Consider the following 17,890-nt stretch of genomic DNA (forward strand, 5'->3'; position numbering starts at 1 on the left):
CCCGATCTAGAATAAAGGCCTAGAATAAAATTATTAAAAGTTAAGGAAACTTTATGTCACATATTAAAAGGTTCCCCACATCTACAGATGGATCTACAATTGTTTATTGGCATAACAAATTTGGCTAAGGAAGCCTAAAACCTGTTGCCTCTGCTAAGCACACAGGAAAAAATCAAGAGTTTGCATAGGACAGATTTTGGTCAAGGAAGACATTTCTTATTTACTAAGAATGAATGCAGCTCTCTTTTCTGTATGACTGTGACTGCAGGTTGTGTGCTCTCTGACCTAAATAAACCCAGAGCCCATTTGTGGTGGCTCTGAGTTGTGCCTAGGCAAGCACCTTGGCAGGTGGTATTGACTAAGATGTTCTCATCTGTGAACACAACTGACTGCCCTCTGGTTACACGAAGTGTCTCCGACTGAGGCAAAAGGCTTAAAAAAAAGACCTTCCAGTGAGCAAAAAATCTCAGAAAACATGAGCAAAATACTGAGATTTTTCTCCTAAGTCAACAGGGGGGGCTAATCCTTTTATCTCTAAGATATTTAGAAGATAATATGATACCAATGTTTACTGAGGGATCAATGATGGTGATAACCCAAAGCTGAAGGGTGGAAAAAGCCTGACTGGTTATAGATGTTTCAAGATATTTCTTCTCCTTCATTGGCCTTTTGACTTCATAGGAAACATCACCAGGATACAGCACATGGGAGAGACTATCCAGGAGCTAAAGATGCAGATGAATGTAATGAAGGAATAGAGAATAGAATGGAGAAGCAGATAAAAAGGTTGTACACAACTAGCTGGATAACCCAGGAGGAAAAAAGGCAAATGTGGCCCTCTGGAAAAGATGGCTTAATGCAGTAGAAAAGTGTGAAGGAGAATTCTTATGTAGAGACCTTAGAAAAGGAAGAAAGCAAACAATCAAGGAGAGAAGAAGAAAAAGAGAGGTCAGATGTTTTAGTGAAGTAAAAGAGATGATGAGAGCCAGGAACCAGTTCTGAAGAGGGAATGAGGATGATACACAGAAAATGCTGGCTAGAAAAAAAGATGCACAGTTGTCTTCAATAAGAAGTCACTGGAACAGGCTGCCCAGAGAGATGCTGGAGTCACCATCCCTGGAGGTATTTAAAAGACGTGGAGATGTGGCACTTCAGGGCATGGTTTAGGAGACATGGTAGTGTTGGGTTGACGGTTGGACTTGATGATCCTAGAGGTCTTTTCCGACTTTAATGATTCTGTGATTCTAAGGAGGCAGAACAGGAGGACAAAATAGACATGCTTTAGCAGCAGGGAAAGACAGGCCTGAACCTTTCATAAAGGAACCCTCTAATAAGAGAAAGAGACACCAGACCACACGGAGAGCACAACAAGTTAGGCTGCCTGCCAGAAGAAAGGTTGCAATGTGCAGGCCTGAGGCTGAAAAGGAGCATGAACAGAGCAGGGAGAAACCTTCTGACTGTACTTTCTGCCAGGAAAATAATGGTATCAGACTCATGCCAGAACATACAGAAACAAAGCACTGAACTTCAGTGTAGGCACAGATGGTATTGACCCATAGAGAATAAAACTGTAAAGGCACAAGATATTGAAAATAAAACAATGAACAAAAGCAGTGTAAAGCATTGTTTGTTTTAATATTTATATATTCTTTGGAGATTTTTCTTTATGACTACATTCGACTTAAATACTGAGGGGTTAAGAATGCCAAGACTACTAATAGAGGCTTTCAGTATCAGGGAAATCTTATGCAACCTCTATATGTGGTTTTAATTCACTGCAAGAGGAAAACTGGGAAAATCAGAAATATAGCAATGGAGAAGAAAATATGAGACCATAAAGGTATGATTGCAAGAAGATGGAAAAGGCTGTACTGATAAGAGTAATGGCAAGGTAGGCTTGCTTTAGCAAGCATGACTAGACAAAGTATGAGCTACTTCCGAAAGACAAAATAAAAGTAAATATGATTGGATGTCCATAACAAGCTGATGATGTGATAACATATCAGGAAATACAAAACCAGTGTTTGGATAAAACAGAATATCCTTGGGTTCTATGTAATTTTGGAAAAGGGCAATTAAAGAAACTGGGAATTGAAATAGAGGTCAGTTGCTGATGGACCTGACAAATCTGGATGCTGAGAAAAACCCTTCTAATTTTAGATAAATATTACAGGACACTGTTATTTTATGAGAGAATTTAGGTGCTCAGAGTAGTTTGGATAGTAAATACAACTTGTATTCCAGCTGTGATAATTAGCAGATTCTTTATCCAGTACTGACTAACAGAGAAGAAATAATGGTACTATAGTCTTGTTTTGATGAATAATTAAGACACTATAGAAAAGCTGATCCTAACAAATAATAGTGGAACAAATCATCGTTAAATAGCAGGAAAATATTTAATAAGTTGGAATTAACAGTTAATTCTAGAAATGAAAGTGTTCTGGAATGTGTCTGAGCCAAAGGTGTAAAATCTACCTGAAGTTTATACTGTAAGAAATGTTACATTTCTAAGGCAGTACGTTACATATGAGGATCTAGGGATGTACCCACTAAGTGATATTCAGAAGAAGTAAAAAGCATACATAATAAAATCCAAATAATGAAAAGGATAAGAATAACACAAGTATTGCCAAAAAATTAAAGTGAAAAAAAAGATTTTTTAGAAGTTAGGAAGGTATATAAAGCAGGAAAAAATATGAAGTAAATAAGTTCTTGATAATAAAGATGATCAAGGAACAGACTTTACCAAATGAAATACTTTATCATTTATTTTGAATAAATAAGATGTTATAGACAAGGATAATAAGAATGCGAAAGTCTGCAAATCTTGATATCTAGTGAAAACTTCTGGTATTGTCAAGTGCTCAGAAATTCAACCTTTCCAATTAAGCAATGAAAAATTTGCTGTTCAAATATACCATAAATGAAATTATTCTGGTTTTCTATTCATGACTGCTATAGATGGCGAAAGCTAGTCCTCTTTATATGCTCAAGGACCTGGGGCAAGAACTTTCCAACACAAAATAATGAAAACAAATCACAGTTGACAAAAATAAATTTTAGTTAATCTATCAAGAAAAAATAAACATATTTCTATATAAGTAAAAAAAACCACACAAACCTTTACCACCAGCCTTGCTAAAGGCTTGGAAGGCTACTGGCAGAATTTCTTAAGGATCAGTCTTAGATCATGTAAGTTTAATGTTCGTAATGCTAATAGAAGAGCTGGTTATGATATTGCTATTATTACAACTCCAGGATGCACTGTCAATACAGGGAAGGATCTGAGCAATACATAGGAAAAATGAGGATTGGAAGACTGGAGGAAAAGGAACATGAATGACACACAAGTCCTAGGTCAACTACATAAGGAGTAGTAACAAATCAGGCCATTACAAAATGAGAACCTGACAGCTAAAACCTGCACACAAGAAAGAGTCAAATATTTTGATTTGTAGCAGAGCATCATTCTGACAAAACTATCACAAAGCTTTGCTAAAATTTTTTTCTACAGTTCTGGTTGCTCATGCTCAACAAAGAACTCAAGACGATACAGGTTCAAAGGACTAACAGGATCATCAGGAAATTAGTAGAAACTAGAACAGCTTGTTTCTTTTGTCCCAGTAAAAAAAAAAAAAAGCTGAGTTTGGATAAGGTGCTGCCTGCAAATCAGGGAAATTATTAGGGATGGTGAAGAGCTTTTAAAGGTGAAGGGCAATGATGCTACATCTTTTTTTTTTTTTTAGCAAATAAAACAAGCCAGCCATTCTTTATCCTTAAAGCCAACTGGCCAAAAAAGTTCACATATGCACACTTGAACACTGTCACTCTCCAGATTGTGGCTGCATCCATACACCTCCTGAGAGCCATCTCTGGCCAGGCACCGGCATATTTTGGGGCAGCACTAAGTGGCCAGAGTCAATTCTTCACCATGGATCATGCTAACTATTTCATGCTATGGACAACAGTATCTCCATGCTCAGGCTGGTGCCTTGTCTCCCTGTCCTTGTTTAGTTTACAAGTATAGACACAGCCTATCTGTGCAAGAATAAATACAAATTAGAATACATGCAGTATAGAAAAAGACAAGAATATAAAAGGAAATAGAAATAAGCTTCTGGGAGAAAGAGGGAACCCAACTGGTTTCAAGATGAGTTAGGTCTTTTATAAAGGGTTTGGATTTTTTTTATTGATTGCCACAAAGGGAGACACAGAATCAGTTCTGTTAGTTTTAGTATCTATCTTCTCCTTCAGGCACCTGATGAAAATACCTTCACAAAATTTGAAAGGTCTATAATTTTGGTAAACAGTGTAGTGAATACTACTGAAAACCCTTAGATATGAAAAAGAGAGCCCTGAGCAGTACAAGGTAAAACGTGAAGACTATCAGTCTTGCTGTTTAAAACCTCCTGATGGACACCAGATGTAATTCTGTAATACATACAAGATGTAATGATACCACAAAGAGCTTTTGTTCTGGCTTTGTATGGATTTGTACTACTTCGTTGAGCCAATGGAGAACCAAAGCTCTCAGTTACCTGAAAGGCAAAGGACCAAAATTGCCTTTGCAATTTTGTTTCTTTATAACTTTAAGAAGTTTTGCATTAGGCCAGCTAGTTGATGATGTGATATAAAACAAGACATTGCAGAGTGTGCTGGTTTTGGCTGAGAAGGGGTTAATTCTCCTCACTGTGGGGGTCAGCTACCTTTCCAGCTTCCCGCGCTCTGCCGCGTGGCGTGGCAGGGGGGGCTGGGAGGGGCAGGGCCATGGTGGGGGCGGCTGACCCCGACTGGCCAATGGCAGGTTCATTCCATACCATGTGACACCATGACCAGTATATTGAGGGGGGGCAGTGGCAGCGCGGGGGCGGCGCGGCGCCGGGTCGGCGGGCGGCGAGCGGCTGCGGCGCGTGCGGTTTGTTCCGGCGGTTCGTTCCCCCTCTCCCCTCCCCTCCCTTCCCCCCTCCCCCGGGGCTTTGCGCCTCTCATTGTTCTCCTTCACATTGCATTTCTACTGTTGTTTCTTTTAATTTTCATTATTAAACTGTTCTTATCCCAACCCACGAGCGTTACCCTTCTGATTCTCTCCCCCATCTACCGGTGGGGGAGTGAGCGAGCGACTGTGTGGGGCTGAGCTGCCGCTAAACCACGACAGTCTTTTTGGCGCCCAACGTGGGGCACGAGGGTTGGAGATAACAACAGCTGCTGGTCCCAGCACCATGTTGTCCTTTTTGCAGTGGGTGTTAAAAATCGGTGTTGGTTGTTTGAGTCTGCTGTGTTCTGCTGTGATTAGTAATGTTTTGCCTACGAGATTTGTTATACAAACACTCGTTTTCAGCTTTACCTGGTATTTGGGGTTTTTGCTGAAACCGTTACTGTACTTCGGATACCACCTTGTTGAGGCAATTAGCAATTATACCTCCTCCTCTGAGAGATTTTATATGGAGGAAATACAGAATAATACCTTTGCAACTTTGTTCTATGATGTCTGTGCCTTTGTTACAACAACGTTTTTGTATCTTGAACATCCTTGGGTGGTTAAGGTGCAGTCATTGTTAGTTTTTGGGCATGTTGTTTTGGTTTTGACTAAGCAACTTAAGAATATCACCCAGAAATCTGCCCCGAGGCTTGATAGTTACGAGTGGCAGGGCATGTGGGATAGCATGGGCAAATACCTAGGGCAGTGGGCACCCCCAGTGTTTTGGAGTTTCACCCCCGAGCAAGTGCAGAATCCTAAAAAACTAGTAGAATATTTGGAAAAAGTATGTTGTTACGCTGGGAACTCCAGAGAGACACAGATAACTGCAACGTGCTGGGGTCTGGCCCATGCATACCGAGCCCTGCTCAACAGTATTCAGTGCCCCCAGGGGGAAGAGAATGTCTCTGGATTGAAATGCAAAGTGACTGGCACTGTAGACAATCCAGCCCTGACAACAGGCACTGCAGCCACTCAAACCCCCACAACAAGTACCGGAGCTAGCTCAGAAAATAAACCCGTACCAGTATCAGTTGCCCCCATACATAAGACGAAATATTGGAAGCGGACATCAACTCGTTTAGAACGGGATGATGAAGAACCAGGGCCATCGCGGGGAGAGGAGGGAGAAGTAATAAATGAAATAGAGACTCTCTGATCCCCATCCATAAACTCATTCACCAACTGAGGAGCCAAGGAGTCATCAGTAAGACCCACTCACCCTTTAACAGTCCCATATGGCCAGTCCGGAAGTCTAATGGAGAGTGGAGACTAACAGTAGACTATCGTGGCCTGAATGAAGTCACTCCACCGTTGAGTGCTGCTGTGCCAGACATGCTAGAACTTCAATACGAACTGGAGTCAAAGGCGGCCAAGTGGTATGCCACAATTGATATTGCTAATGCATTCTTCTCAATCCCTCTGGCAGCAGAGTGCAGGCCACAGTTTGCTTTCACATGGAGGGGCGTCCAGTACACCTGGAATCGACTGCCCCAGGGGTGGAAACACAGTCCTACCATTTGCCATGGACTGATTCAGACTGTACTGGAACAGGGAGAAGCTCCAGAACACCTTCAATACATTGATGACATCATTGTGTGGGGCAGCACAGCAGAAGAAGTTTTTGAGAAAGGTGAGAAAATAGTCCAAATCCTTCTGAAAGCTGGTTTTGCCATAAAACAAAGTAAGGTGAAGGGACCTGCACGAGAAATCCAGTTCTTAGGAATTAAATGGCAAGACGGTCGTCGTCAGATTCCAATGGATGTGATCAACAAAATAGCAGCCATGTCTCCACCAACTAGCAAAAAGGAAACACAAGCTTTCTTGGGCGTTGTGGGTTTTTGGAGAATGCATATTCCAAATTACAGTCTGATCGTGAGCCCTCTCTATCAAGTGACCCGGAAAAAGAATGATTTCAAATGGGGCCCTGAGCAACGACAAGCCTTTGAACAGATTAAACGAGAAATAGTCCATGCAGTAGCTCTTGGGCCAGTCCGGGCAGGACAAGATGTAAAAAATGTGCTCTACACTGCAGCCGGGGAGAATGGCCCTACCTGGAGTCTCTGGCAGAAAGCACCTGGGGAGACCCGGGGTCGACCCCTAGGGTTTTGGAGTCGGGGATACAGAGGGTCTGAAGCCCGCTATACTCCAACTGAAAAAGAGATATTGGCAGCATATGAAGGGGTTCGAGCTGCTTCAGAAGTGGTTGGTACTGAAGCACAGTTGCTCCTGGCACCCCGACTGCCAGTGCTGGGCTGGATGTTCAAAGGAAACATCCCCTCTACACACCATGCAACTGATGCTACGTGGAGTAAATGGGTTGCACTGATCACCCAGCGGGCTCGAGTAGGAAACCCCAGTCGCCCAGGAATCTTGGAAGTGATTATGGACTGGCCAGAAGGCAAAGATTTTGGATTATCACCAGAGGAGGAGGTGACACGTGCTGAAGAAGCCCCACTGTATAACAAACTGCCAGAAGATGAGAAGCAATATGCCCTGTTCACTGATGGGTCCTGTCGCCTTGTGGGAAAGCACCGGAGATGGAAGGCTGCTGTATGGAGTCCTACACGACAAGTAGCAGAAACTGCTGAAGGAGAAGGTGAATCGAGCCAGTTTGCAGAGGTAAAGGCCATCCAGCTGGCCTTAGACATCGCTGAACGGGAAAAGTGGCCAGTGCTCTATCTCTATACTGACTCCTGGATGGTGGCAAATGCCCTGTGGGGCTGGCTGCAGCAATGGAAGCAAAGCAACTGGCAGCGCAGAGGCAAACCCATCTGGGCTGCCACATTGTGGCAAGATATTGCTGCCCGGGTAGAGAAACTGGTTGTAAAGGTACGGCATGTGGATGCTCACGTCCCCAAGAGTCGGGCCACTGAAGAACATCGAAACAACCAGCAGGTAGATCGGGCTGCCAAGATTGAAGTGGCTGAGGTGGATCTGGACTGGCAGCATAAGGGTGAACTATTTCTAGCTCGGTGGGCCCATGACACCTCAGGCCATCAAGGGAGAGATGCAACATACAGGTGGGCTCGTGATCGAGGGGTGGACTTGACCATGGGTATTATTGCACAGGTTATCCACGAATGTGACACATGCGCTGCAATCAAGCAAGCGAAGCGGGTAAAGCCTCTGTGGTATGGGGGACGATGGCTGAAATATAAATATGGGGAGGCCTGGCAAATTGACTATATCACACTCCCACAGACCCGCCAAGGCAAGCGCCATGTGCTTACAATGGTAGAAACAACGACTGGCTGGCTGGAAACATATCCTGTCCCCCATGCCACTGCCCGGAACACTATCCTGGGTCTTGAGAAACAAGTCCTGTGGCGACATGGCACCCCAGAGAGGATTGAGTCAGACAATGGGACTCATTTCCGAAATAGCCTCATAGACACCTGGGCCAAAGAGCACGGCATTGAGTGGGTGTATCACATCCCCTATCACGCACCAGCCTCTGGGAAAATTGAAAGGTACAATGGACTGTTAAAAACCACACTGAGAGCAATGGGGGGTGGGACATTCAAGCACTGGGATACACATTTAGCAAAAGCCACGTGGTTAGTCAACACGAGGGGATCTGCCAACCGAGCTGGCCCTGCCCAGTCAGAAATCCTACATACTGTGGAAGGGGATAGAGTCCCTGTAGTGCACACAAAAAGTATGCTGGGCAAAACAGTCTGGGTTCTTCCTGCCTCTGGCAAAGGCAAACCCATTCGTGGGATTGTTTTTGCTCGAGGACCTGGGTGCACTTGGTGGGTGATGCGGGAGGATGGAGAAATCCGATGTGTGCCTCAAGGGGATTTGATTTTGGGTGAAAACAGTCAATGAACTGAATGGCACAATGTGAACTGCTATATAATATTGTGTGTCACCTCTGTGTTGTATCAATGATATCAGAGTACGAGCCTCCCAACCCATGGAAGATCAACTATGAAACAAGCCGTGCAGCAGTGATGGAACGATGACTGACTCGGTATGCAGCAACCCAACGCCACACACCATCTCTCCCACCCGGAAAGACTGATACAACAGATGGAGCCCAGAGTCATGGACTGCGTGAACTCAATGGACATTTTAATGGACATTTTACAGGGAAGATCCATGAACTAAGGGAATGATGTCTGTGTATTATGTTAAAGGATGGGAAGGGGAGGGGTGGTGGTTGGTACGGTTGTATTGCATCATATGGGACCTGGGCATGGTGTAAGTGGTATGGAATAAGGGGTGGAGAATGTGCTGGTTTTGGCTGAGAAGGGGTTAATTCTCCTCACTGTGGGGGTCAGCTACCTTTCCAGCTTCCCGCGCTCTGCCGCGTGGCGTGGCAGGGGGGGCTGGGAGGGGCAGGGCCATGGTGGGGGCGGCTGACCCCGACTGGCCAATGGCAGGTTCATTCCATACCATGTGACACCATGACCAGTATATTGAGGGGGGGCAGTGGCAGCGCGGGGGCGGCGCGGCGCCGGGTCGGCGGGCGGCGAGCGGCTGCGGCGCGTGCGGTTTGTTCCGGCGGTTCGTTCCCCCTCTCCCCTCCCCTCCCTTCCCCCCTCCCCCGGGGCTTTGCGCCTCTCATTGTTCTCCTTCACATTGCATTTCTACTGTTGTTTCTTTTAATTTTCATTATTAAACTGTTCTTATCCCAACCCACGAGCGTTACCCTTCTGATTCTCTCCCCCATCTACCGGTGGGGGAGTGAGCGAGCGACTGTGTGGGGCTGAGCTGCCGCTAAACCACGACACAGAGTGAAGGATTTTTCTGGTTAGACCCATCTCCCCTCACTTTTCAACCTGAGCCCTTATTTAAACAAACAAATAAATTACCTTTTCCTTTTCATTTAGAGGAAAGAATATGCAATTACACACTTTTAAATACAGCCTCCATGTCTTTAATTAAAACCTTACATTCATGAAGTGAAGTCCTGTGGTTCATTTCATAGCTAAAGCTGAGCTCCTTGGTTCTTAGATGAACCTGCAAATTTAATAAGTCGGCATATTAGTTGTAAACTACAAAGGATTCTTTCCTGTGTCTGCCAGCCGATCCATCTGGATCTGTAAAAGTTCATCTACAGATGTCTCCACTGATTTTTTAAAGAACAAAATCACCACCCTGACATGTAAGAGTTTATTAAGCATTCCTTTGGTCAATGCCAGTAGCCCTTATGGGAAGCCAGATGTGCAACCAATACAATAGGCACATCCCCTCCTCACATGCTGAGGATAACTCTGGCTGGTACGTCACCTGGTGAAAATGAACCATTTATATTCATGAAGATGGCAACGCTCCTATGAGCTTCTAATCTAACGAAGCCTGAATTTTATCAGTCCGCTTGTCCAGCTTCTACTCATGTGCCAAAATGAGCAAGCTGTGCATAGGTAATGTGCAGGTAAAGACTTCATGGAATAAGGCAGCTTCTTATTCCCACATGAAACCCCACTATGTAATAAATTATTCCATGGAGAAGGGAGAGTTGCAGCAGGAAGTACCATGACCAAGCGTGTTGAAGAGAAGCATTACAGGAGTAGGCTTCAGAAGATCTACCTGACAAGGAAGGGTATTTCACCACTAAATAAAAGGGGTCCAGGGCAGAGGTCAGCACTGCAAACCTGGCCACTGCTTCACTGCTAGCTCATTTCCTCATTCTTCTAATTTTTAATCTGTTTTAAAGTCCTCTGCAAAGACACTGATCAGAGAGAAGGTGAAAATAGACAGGACTGCAGGAGATGTGAGAAGTTCAAGGTCCTCTCCAGGAAACAATTAGTCATTTCATTTTTTGGTGTTTTGGAAATCAGACATCTTTTTTCTTTCTAGCGCAAGATTCTGGAGAAAGTCTTAGTCTTATCCTGCAGGCAGCCATGCCACCACAGACCTGGTGGAGTCCCCAAACCAAGGAAACACATCAAACAAGCTGAGAGGTGGAGATGACCATAGTGCCACTTGGCTTTTCTAAGGAATGGAAACAGTTTACTGGAGGTCCCCTGATTTGGAAGATGCTCCCTGTGGCTCTTTCAGCAAGGGACCGAATGCTACTACTTTATTTGCCTACAGGTTAACAAAAGAGGGGTGGCTCCTGGTGATTTTCATAGGTCTCTTTTGTGGATTTTTAACACCGAAAGGAATTACTGCAGTCATGGGTCCTGGCTGAAGTCCCCAAATCTCAACTATGTGGAACTGCCTGGAGTCCCAGGCTGAGGTCCTTATCTTCAAATAAAAGCTCAGATTTTTGATTAACGAAGTGTATAAAAATCCTTAATGAAGTGTATAAACATCCTTTCTGGAGTCAAAATGAGAAGTTAAGGGATATTAAGTGATCGGATGAGGAGTTCTAACTGAGGCTCTGATCAACAGGAGCATTAAAACCACATAAACATTAATTCCCTGGAAACCACATCAACATGATTCCCTGGAAAATTTATGGAACGAATCCTCCTGGGGGCCATCACAAGTCAACTGAAGCACGTGATTGGGAAAAGCCAACATGGCTTCACTAAAGGCAGATCGTGCTTGCCAAACCTGGTAGCCTTCTATAACACAGTGACTTGCCTGGTTGGCATGGGGCGGGCAGCGGACATTGTGTACCTGGACTTCTCCAAGGCCTTTGATACGGTCCCCCACAGTCTCCTCCTGGAGAAATTGATGTGTTATGGCCTAGACAAGTGGTCTGTGCAGTGGGTGGGGAACTGGATGACAGGCCGCACCCAAAGGGTGGTAGTAAATAGCTCCTTTTCCAAGTGGCAGCCTGTCACTAGTGGAGTCCCCCAGGGCTCAATATTGGGCCCAATGTTACTCAACATCTTCATAACTGATCTGGATAATAGCATCAAGTGTAGCCTGATGAAGTTTGCTGATGACACCAAGTTGAGTGGGGAAGTAGACACTCCAGAAGGGAGAGCTGCTCTGCAGGGAGATCTGGATAGGCTGGAAGAGTGGGCCAGCAAGAACCTTATGAAGTTCAACAAGGAAAAGTGTAAGGTCATGCACCTGGGAAAACATAACCCGGGAGTGCAGCACAGACTGGGATCCTCCTGGCTGGAGCGCACCTCTGTGGAAAGGGACCTGGGGGTGCTGGTGGACAGGAAGCTCAGTATGAGCAAACAGGGTGCTGCTGCAGCCAAGAAGGTCAATAGGATGCTGGGTTGCATCAAAAAGGGCATTGCCAGCAGAGAGAAAGAAGTCATCATCCCACTCTACTCAGCGCTTGTCAGTCCACACCTGGAGTACTGTGTACAGTTCTGGTTCCTGCTCTACAAAAAGGATGTGGACAGGCTGGAAGGGGTCCAGAGAAGGGCCACCAAGATGATCAAAGGACTGGGAAGCCTGCCATATGAGGATAGGCTGGGAGAACTGGGTTTGTTCAGCCTTGAGAAAAGGAGGCTCAGGGGGGATCTCATCACCATGTACCAGTCCTTCAGGGGTAGTTACAAAGAAGATGGAGACTCCCTTTTTACACGGAGTCACATGGAGAGGACAAGGGGGAATGGACACAAATTGCTCTTGGGGAGATTCCGATTGGACACGAGAGGGAAATTTTTCACAGTGAGGACAGTCAACCATTGGAATAATCTCCCCAGGAAAGTGGTTGACTCAGCCACGTTGGACACCTTCAAGATTCGTCTGGACAGAGTGCTGGGCCATCTTGTCTCGACTGTGCTCTTCCTAGAAAGGTTGGACTAGATGATCCCTGAGGTCCCTTCCAACCTGTGATTCTGTGATCCTGTGAATAGGGCCTTGAACTTGTTTTTTAAGTTAGATCATGTGTGAATCTTTAAGGATTAATATTTCAGAAGACCAGATCACTTTACAGTCATAAATAGTGAGAACACAATGACACAATGAGGGCTAGTAACTAACTCTTCTTTCTCTTACTTGCCAGTATAAAAATTCAGGATTCCTTCTCAGAACATCAGATCAATGCGATTAGTGTAATTCCTTGTTCTGCTTTATTATAGCCATCCCAAAGATGTACAAACTGAGCATGTTTCCTTAAAGTCTGATTGCAGCACATGGAAAGACAATGTTTCATGGATATCACACACAGCCTTTTGAGAACTTGCTGTGCTGCATCTTTAATTCAATCAAGGAATATTAAAGGGACCATTAAAGGTGTTGGTCTTTTTTTTTTTTAATCAGTCTGACCTCAGGCAGACACCAATAGGTTTAGCATAATGCCAAGGTATTAAAAAAGAATATGATTATAATATCGGTGGCCATTATAGAAAAACCTAATGAACCTGTCAAACTTATCATTAGTTTTAGACACACAGAATAAAGCATGACATTGGAGTGAACCACGGACTGTATTATATCACCAGAAACTATATGGTCCTCATCTTATCTGAATCAATAAAAAATACCATTTAGTCTCCATAAACTTTCAAACAGTCATAATATACCTTATTCCTAAATATATCATTTCTATTCTTTTGGCAAACACTTACATTCTCAGTGTCTAGTATCAGTGAAACTGCAGTGAATAATTTCTGGATACATAAGAAATCAACTTTTTTCACATTAAAAAATCTAAACTATTTCTACTCCATTTGTTGAAAACAATTTTTAAAAATATCAGAAAATATTCTGCATTACTATTCTGAGCATGACATAAACCTCCCCTAGTGAATGCTATAAAGAGGAAATGATTTCTACATTTATAGAAAGTGTAAAGGCTGCCAACCAACATTTTCTGTACATCTCAAATTATTTATCCCTCTGCAATCTGTTCTGACAACAAGGTAATTGCTTCAATAATACAAAAACTAGAAAACAGCTTTTGCCACACAAATCTTAGTAGTACATAAAGTAGAAAGCAGGGTCTCACTATTGAACAGAAGATATGAGGAATATATTTCTTCATAGCACAATTCCTTCACTATCGAATTCAGAAGATCATTTCACTTATTCCTGGAAATATTTTTCTTATTCTTTGTTACCTTAAAATTTCCATATATATTTTATACTTATTAGTAATATTCATTGTTGGCAAACACCATTTTGCCTCACATCAGAATGCTTCTTTTCTTTAGAAGTAAATAAAAAGAAAGATCAAAAAGAGCTGCAAACATTAAAAATCTGACATCAAAAAGGATGAAAAATTTGTACAAACCATGTCAGAGAAAAAGCATAGGGCAGCAGTGCCAGAACAATACCTGCATTATGATCTGAGAAAGGAGGGTAGCTAATGAGTCAAGACTCATATTAGGCATCTTACTAAGGCAATTTCATCACTGAGGAAAATGTATCATTTTTAACTCGAGCTGTTCTGTAAGGAAACTCCTTTTCTGTAACTTTGTTAAATGAGCCCAAAAAAAAACATTTTTAGAAAGTTTTTTTATGTGCCTCCCTATAACATAAAAGCCAGGACTTCTGCCTGCCCTTCAGCAGCAGATCAACACATTAGAAATGTAATGAATAACACTAGGCCAAGGAAAAAATCTCAGGCTCTGCAACTGAGGGCAGGGAATGTGAATTTACCTTTTGCTGAGCAAATTAACTACTCCAGAATGTTGAAGAAGTTTGTATTCAAGGTTTGTCTCCACAGCTTGTCTTAAGCAAATTTTCAGAAATATTTAGGTAATAAAACATAAGATCCAAAATATTTCTTAACTCCTTTCTCAGTTTGATAAGTGACAATTTTTGAACACTCTTCACTCCCAATGCACTAACTGGTGATACAAATTGGTAGTATGCTCAATGGCCTGTCATGTCAGATTTCTATGTGCATTTAAGATTACTTCCCAACCACCAAAAGAAGTTGGATGTCTGTAAAGTGTTCAGTGATATGCAAGTGCAAAGTAAAACATCCCTGTGGCAACGCTGTTGGGCCAGTGTGATATGTGAAGCATCCTGCAGCCCTAAGACTCCAGTGTGCACCCTGGCCTCACCCCAGCAGCACTGAAGGATACCTGCCCCAGCTGGAGGGCAGAGAGGGTCCTCTGCTCCACATAACCAGGAAGTCAGGACTGCAGAGTGTCCTATGAATAGGGCAGAGATAGAAACATGGTAGTAGGGCCAATTATAACAACACAGGTAATCGCAGGGACAAATCATAGGTCTTAAAGCCTTCTTTAGAAAAGTGCATCCCAGACCTAAAACAGTAAATGCTTCACAGCAGAGAGAAGATGCCATGCCCCAAACACTTATGCCTGTGACTTCAAGGACATAATAACATAGTCCTAAAAACTTTTTTTTATGTAGCATTTCACTACAGCTCTGTGTATTTCTTCTTACTTGGTATAACCCCAGAGCAGGACTGACTGAGTGCCCTGGTAAGGTATCGCTCACCCTGAGATGACAGAAAAAGTCAGGAAGGGAATGAATGCTCCATTTACGGCTGAAGTTAGGCTAATCAAGGGTAATGAAAGGGGTGGGGGAGTGGGGGACCATTTAAAAATATTAAAGTTTTTTTAAAAACTCATAAGCAAGAGATTCTGTCAGTTTGCTGTGCCCATCATCAGTGATGAGATATTGATGTAGCATGACACAAATAAAGAAATCCAATAATAATAATCTCTTCATCTTGTTCAGTTTTTCATGTTCCCCATAAGTGTCATACCTTCTTGTGAGTATTAAAGTAGAATAAAGGAAGTAAATGACAGTTTCAGATGGAGTGTCTTTGACAAATACAAGCTGTTACAGTGGAGGTTTATTGTTTCAATTTTTCTTAATACAGAACCCACTGCTGCTCCAATCGATGTCAAAGCTACGAGTTTGTCTGTATCAGAGATTCTTGTTGCGTGGAAACATATTAAAGAAAGTCTAGGAAGACCACAGGGATTTGAGGTATGAACACAGAATATCATAATGAGAAGCCTTGTTGCTTTTGCTAGCATTGCATTCTGTTAACATGTGCCGTAGTGAAACTTCAATAGAAATTATGCTTGGTTTAGCATACATATGACTAGCTGTAGAACAACGGTCACAGCTGTAGCACTGGAACATCTTTTGTTTATTTGTGCTTGAAAACGTTCAACACTAGTTCTTATAACATTTCTTTGACACTTCAAAAAGCTGGAAAAAACTGCAAGTGACCCAGCATGCCTCTTTTACAGAATGGGGAAGATTAGGTATTGACTGTTTCCAGCTCTAAGTGACCAGTTCAAACTTGTTATTTACTGAGAGCGATCAACACAGAGAAAAAAAAAAGCCTCTGGCATTCACGTGCTCTCATCCCGCAGTGGCTGGGGGACATCTGCTGGGCTGATCATAAAAGATTGGAAGTCAGGAGGGGAAGCAGCAGCTGTACCATCCACAAATAACGCTCTGCTTCGAGCTAGCCTCTCCTGACTTGGGAAAGAAAACCGGCCCTGGCAAGGGACCTTCTCACACTTTTGGATCCAGTTGTAGCTTTGGATCCAGTTTACAATACAAACCTCCAGGAACAGATTAGATCTAGGACTAAACCCATCCTTTGGGGCCACCATGACCCATCCTGACTTTGTGCTCAGACTATGCTTCTCCTCATGAAATAGCTCAGCTAGACTCAACTTACTGATTTTGGGGTGCAGGTTATTTGACTTGCTGTAGTCCTTTAGCGAGTGCTGTGTCTTTCCTGATTCTCTACAATAAGAATGAAAAGAGGGGAAACACATAGATCTGAGGTAGATACTAAAGATATGGATGTCTAAAGACATCTTGTGACCTACTAGCACAGAGTGACTCCCTCTCCAGACAAGACCTGGGGTCTGGTGACCATCACTGATTGCCTTGAGAAGGAAACGTAGGTGCCCAGGCAGCACCAGAGCCACCACGCTAGCCAGCACAGCCTCAGGAAGCATGGCCTTGACCAGGGCAGCATGTTCACCCAACACCTTAGACATAGTCAATTATGTACTTTTTTAGCTGATTTCCTGTAGCTTCTCGATACTTAGATACTCCCATATTGCTCTCCAGTGCAGTCCAAGCAGGCTGCAACCAGCAGTCTCCCACTTGTCAAGGTCTCTTTCCTATATACATCTCCATGCTGAACTCTGCGAACTCTCTTGTACTTTATCCCCACTTCTTCCTTACATTAAACTTGTTTTTACCTCTTTGCACATGGCTTGCTTTATGCAGCAAAAGTGATATCTGTTTTATCTTTAGAACTGCTATATATAAAGAGAACAAAACTGTATCTGATAGAGATGATATTCACCTTGCAAATGGTATCCCTCTCCACATTGAAGTGCTCCACTTGCTACTAACATTGGTCTTCAATTTCCAGGCCATTCTTTTATTCTCTGAAATAATGCACTCACTGCACCCTGTCTTTTTCTCTTCAGAAAGGTGGCTGTTTTGTTACATGCTCTCAGATATCTTGACTTCTTTTAAATTACGTATACTATTTTTACTCTTATCCTCATTCTGTCGATCACAATGGTTCTCAAAATGTTCTATTAACTTTGGTTTACATATTTTTAAAATAAAAAATATTTTTTCTTTCTAAAAGTGGAAATTATTTATCTAGAAACTTACTCTTTTATAACCTGAATGTATTTGCATTTACCTTCTTGTCACATAACACTTCCCTCAGCTCTGCAGATGTGTCCCAGTAATTGATAGATGGCTGTTACAGGTAGGACAGTGGGCTCTCTTTGTATCAGAGGTGGTCTTCCTGTCTTGGAAAGTGTTTAGACCCTCAGAGTTCAGCGTAGTCTGACCCCAGCTGTAACACTCAACTGCTCTACTTCTCTCATGGACTTCTTAGGAATTGATTTGGAAACTTGTTATTGATACAGCAGGGGCTATTATCATTGAACCTTATTAATCATTTGGCTGCTCACTGTGCTGTACACCAATTTTAGGATCCTCGTGTGAAGACTACAGAGTAAATATTTCAATCCAGGGACCTGCAGTTGACAGAGAAAAAAAATGAAATATAAAAATTAAAATATTTCACTGCTCCTTTCTCTCTTGTCCAATGAGGGAGTTAGAGAAGCA

The 17,890-nt window shown here is 43.0% G+C and overlaps 1 protein-coding gene across 2 annotated transcripts in view; it reads left to right on the forward strand.

The window, feature by feature from the left end:
- The window catches only part of CNTN5 (contactin 5), a 673,925-nt gene that overhangs the window by 641,610 nt on the left and 14,425 nt on the right, over positions 1-17,890 (forward strand). For both annotated transcript variants that reach the window (XM_075081792.1, XM_075081802.1), the window contains one exon: positions 15,645-15,754. In XM_075081792.1, the coding sequence (XP_074937893.1) occupies positions 15,645-15,754 (110 nt within the window). The remainder of the gene's footprint in view (positions 1-15,644; positions 15,755-17,890) is intronic.

The sequence above is a fragment of the Phalacrocorax aristotelis genome, chromosome 1 (assembly GCF_949628215.1).
Source record: "Phalacrocorax aristotelis chromosome 1, bGulAri2.1, whole genome shotgun sequence".
Taxonomy (NCBI): Eukaryota; Metazoa; Chordata; class Aves; order Suliformes; family Phalacrocoracidae; genus Phalacrocorax; species Phalacrocorax aristotelis.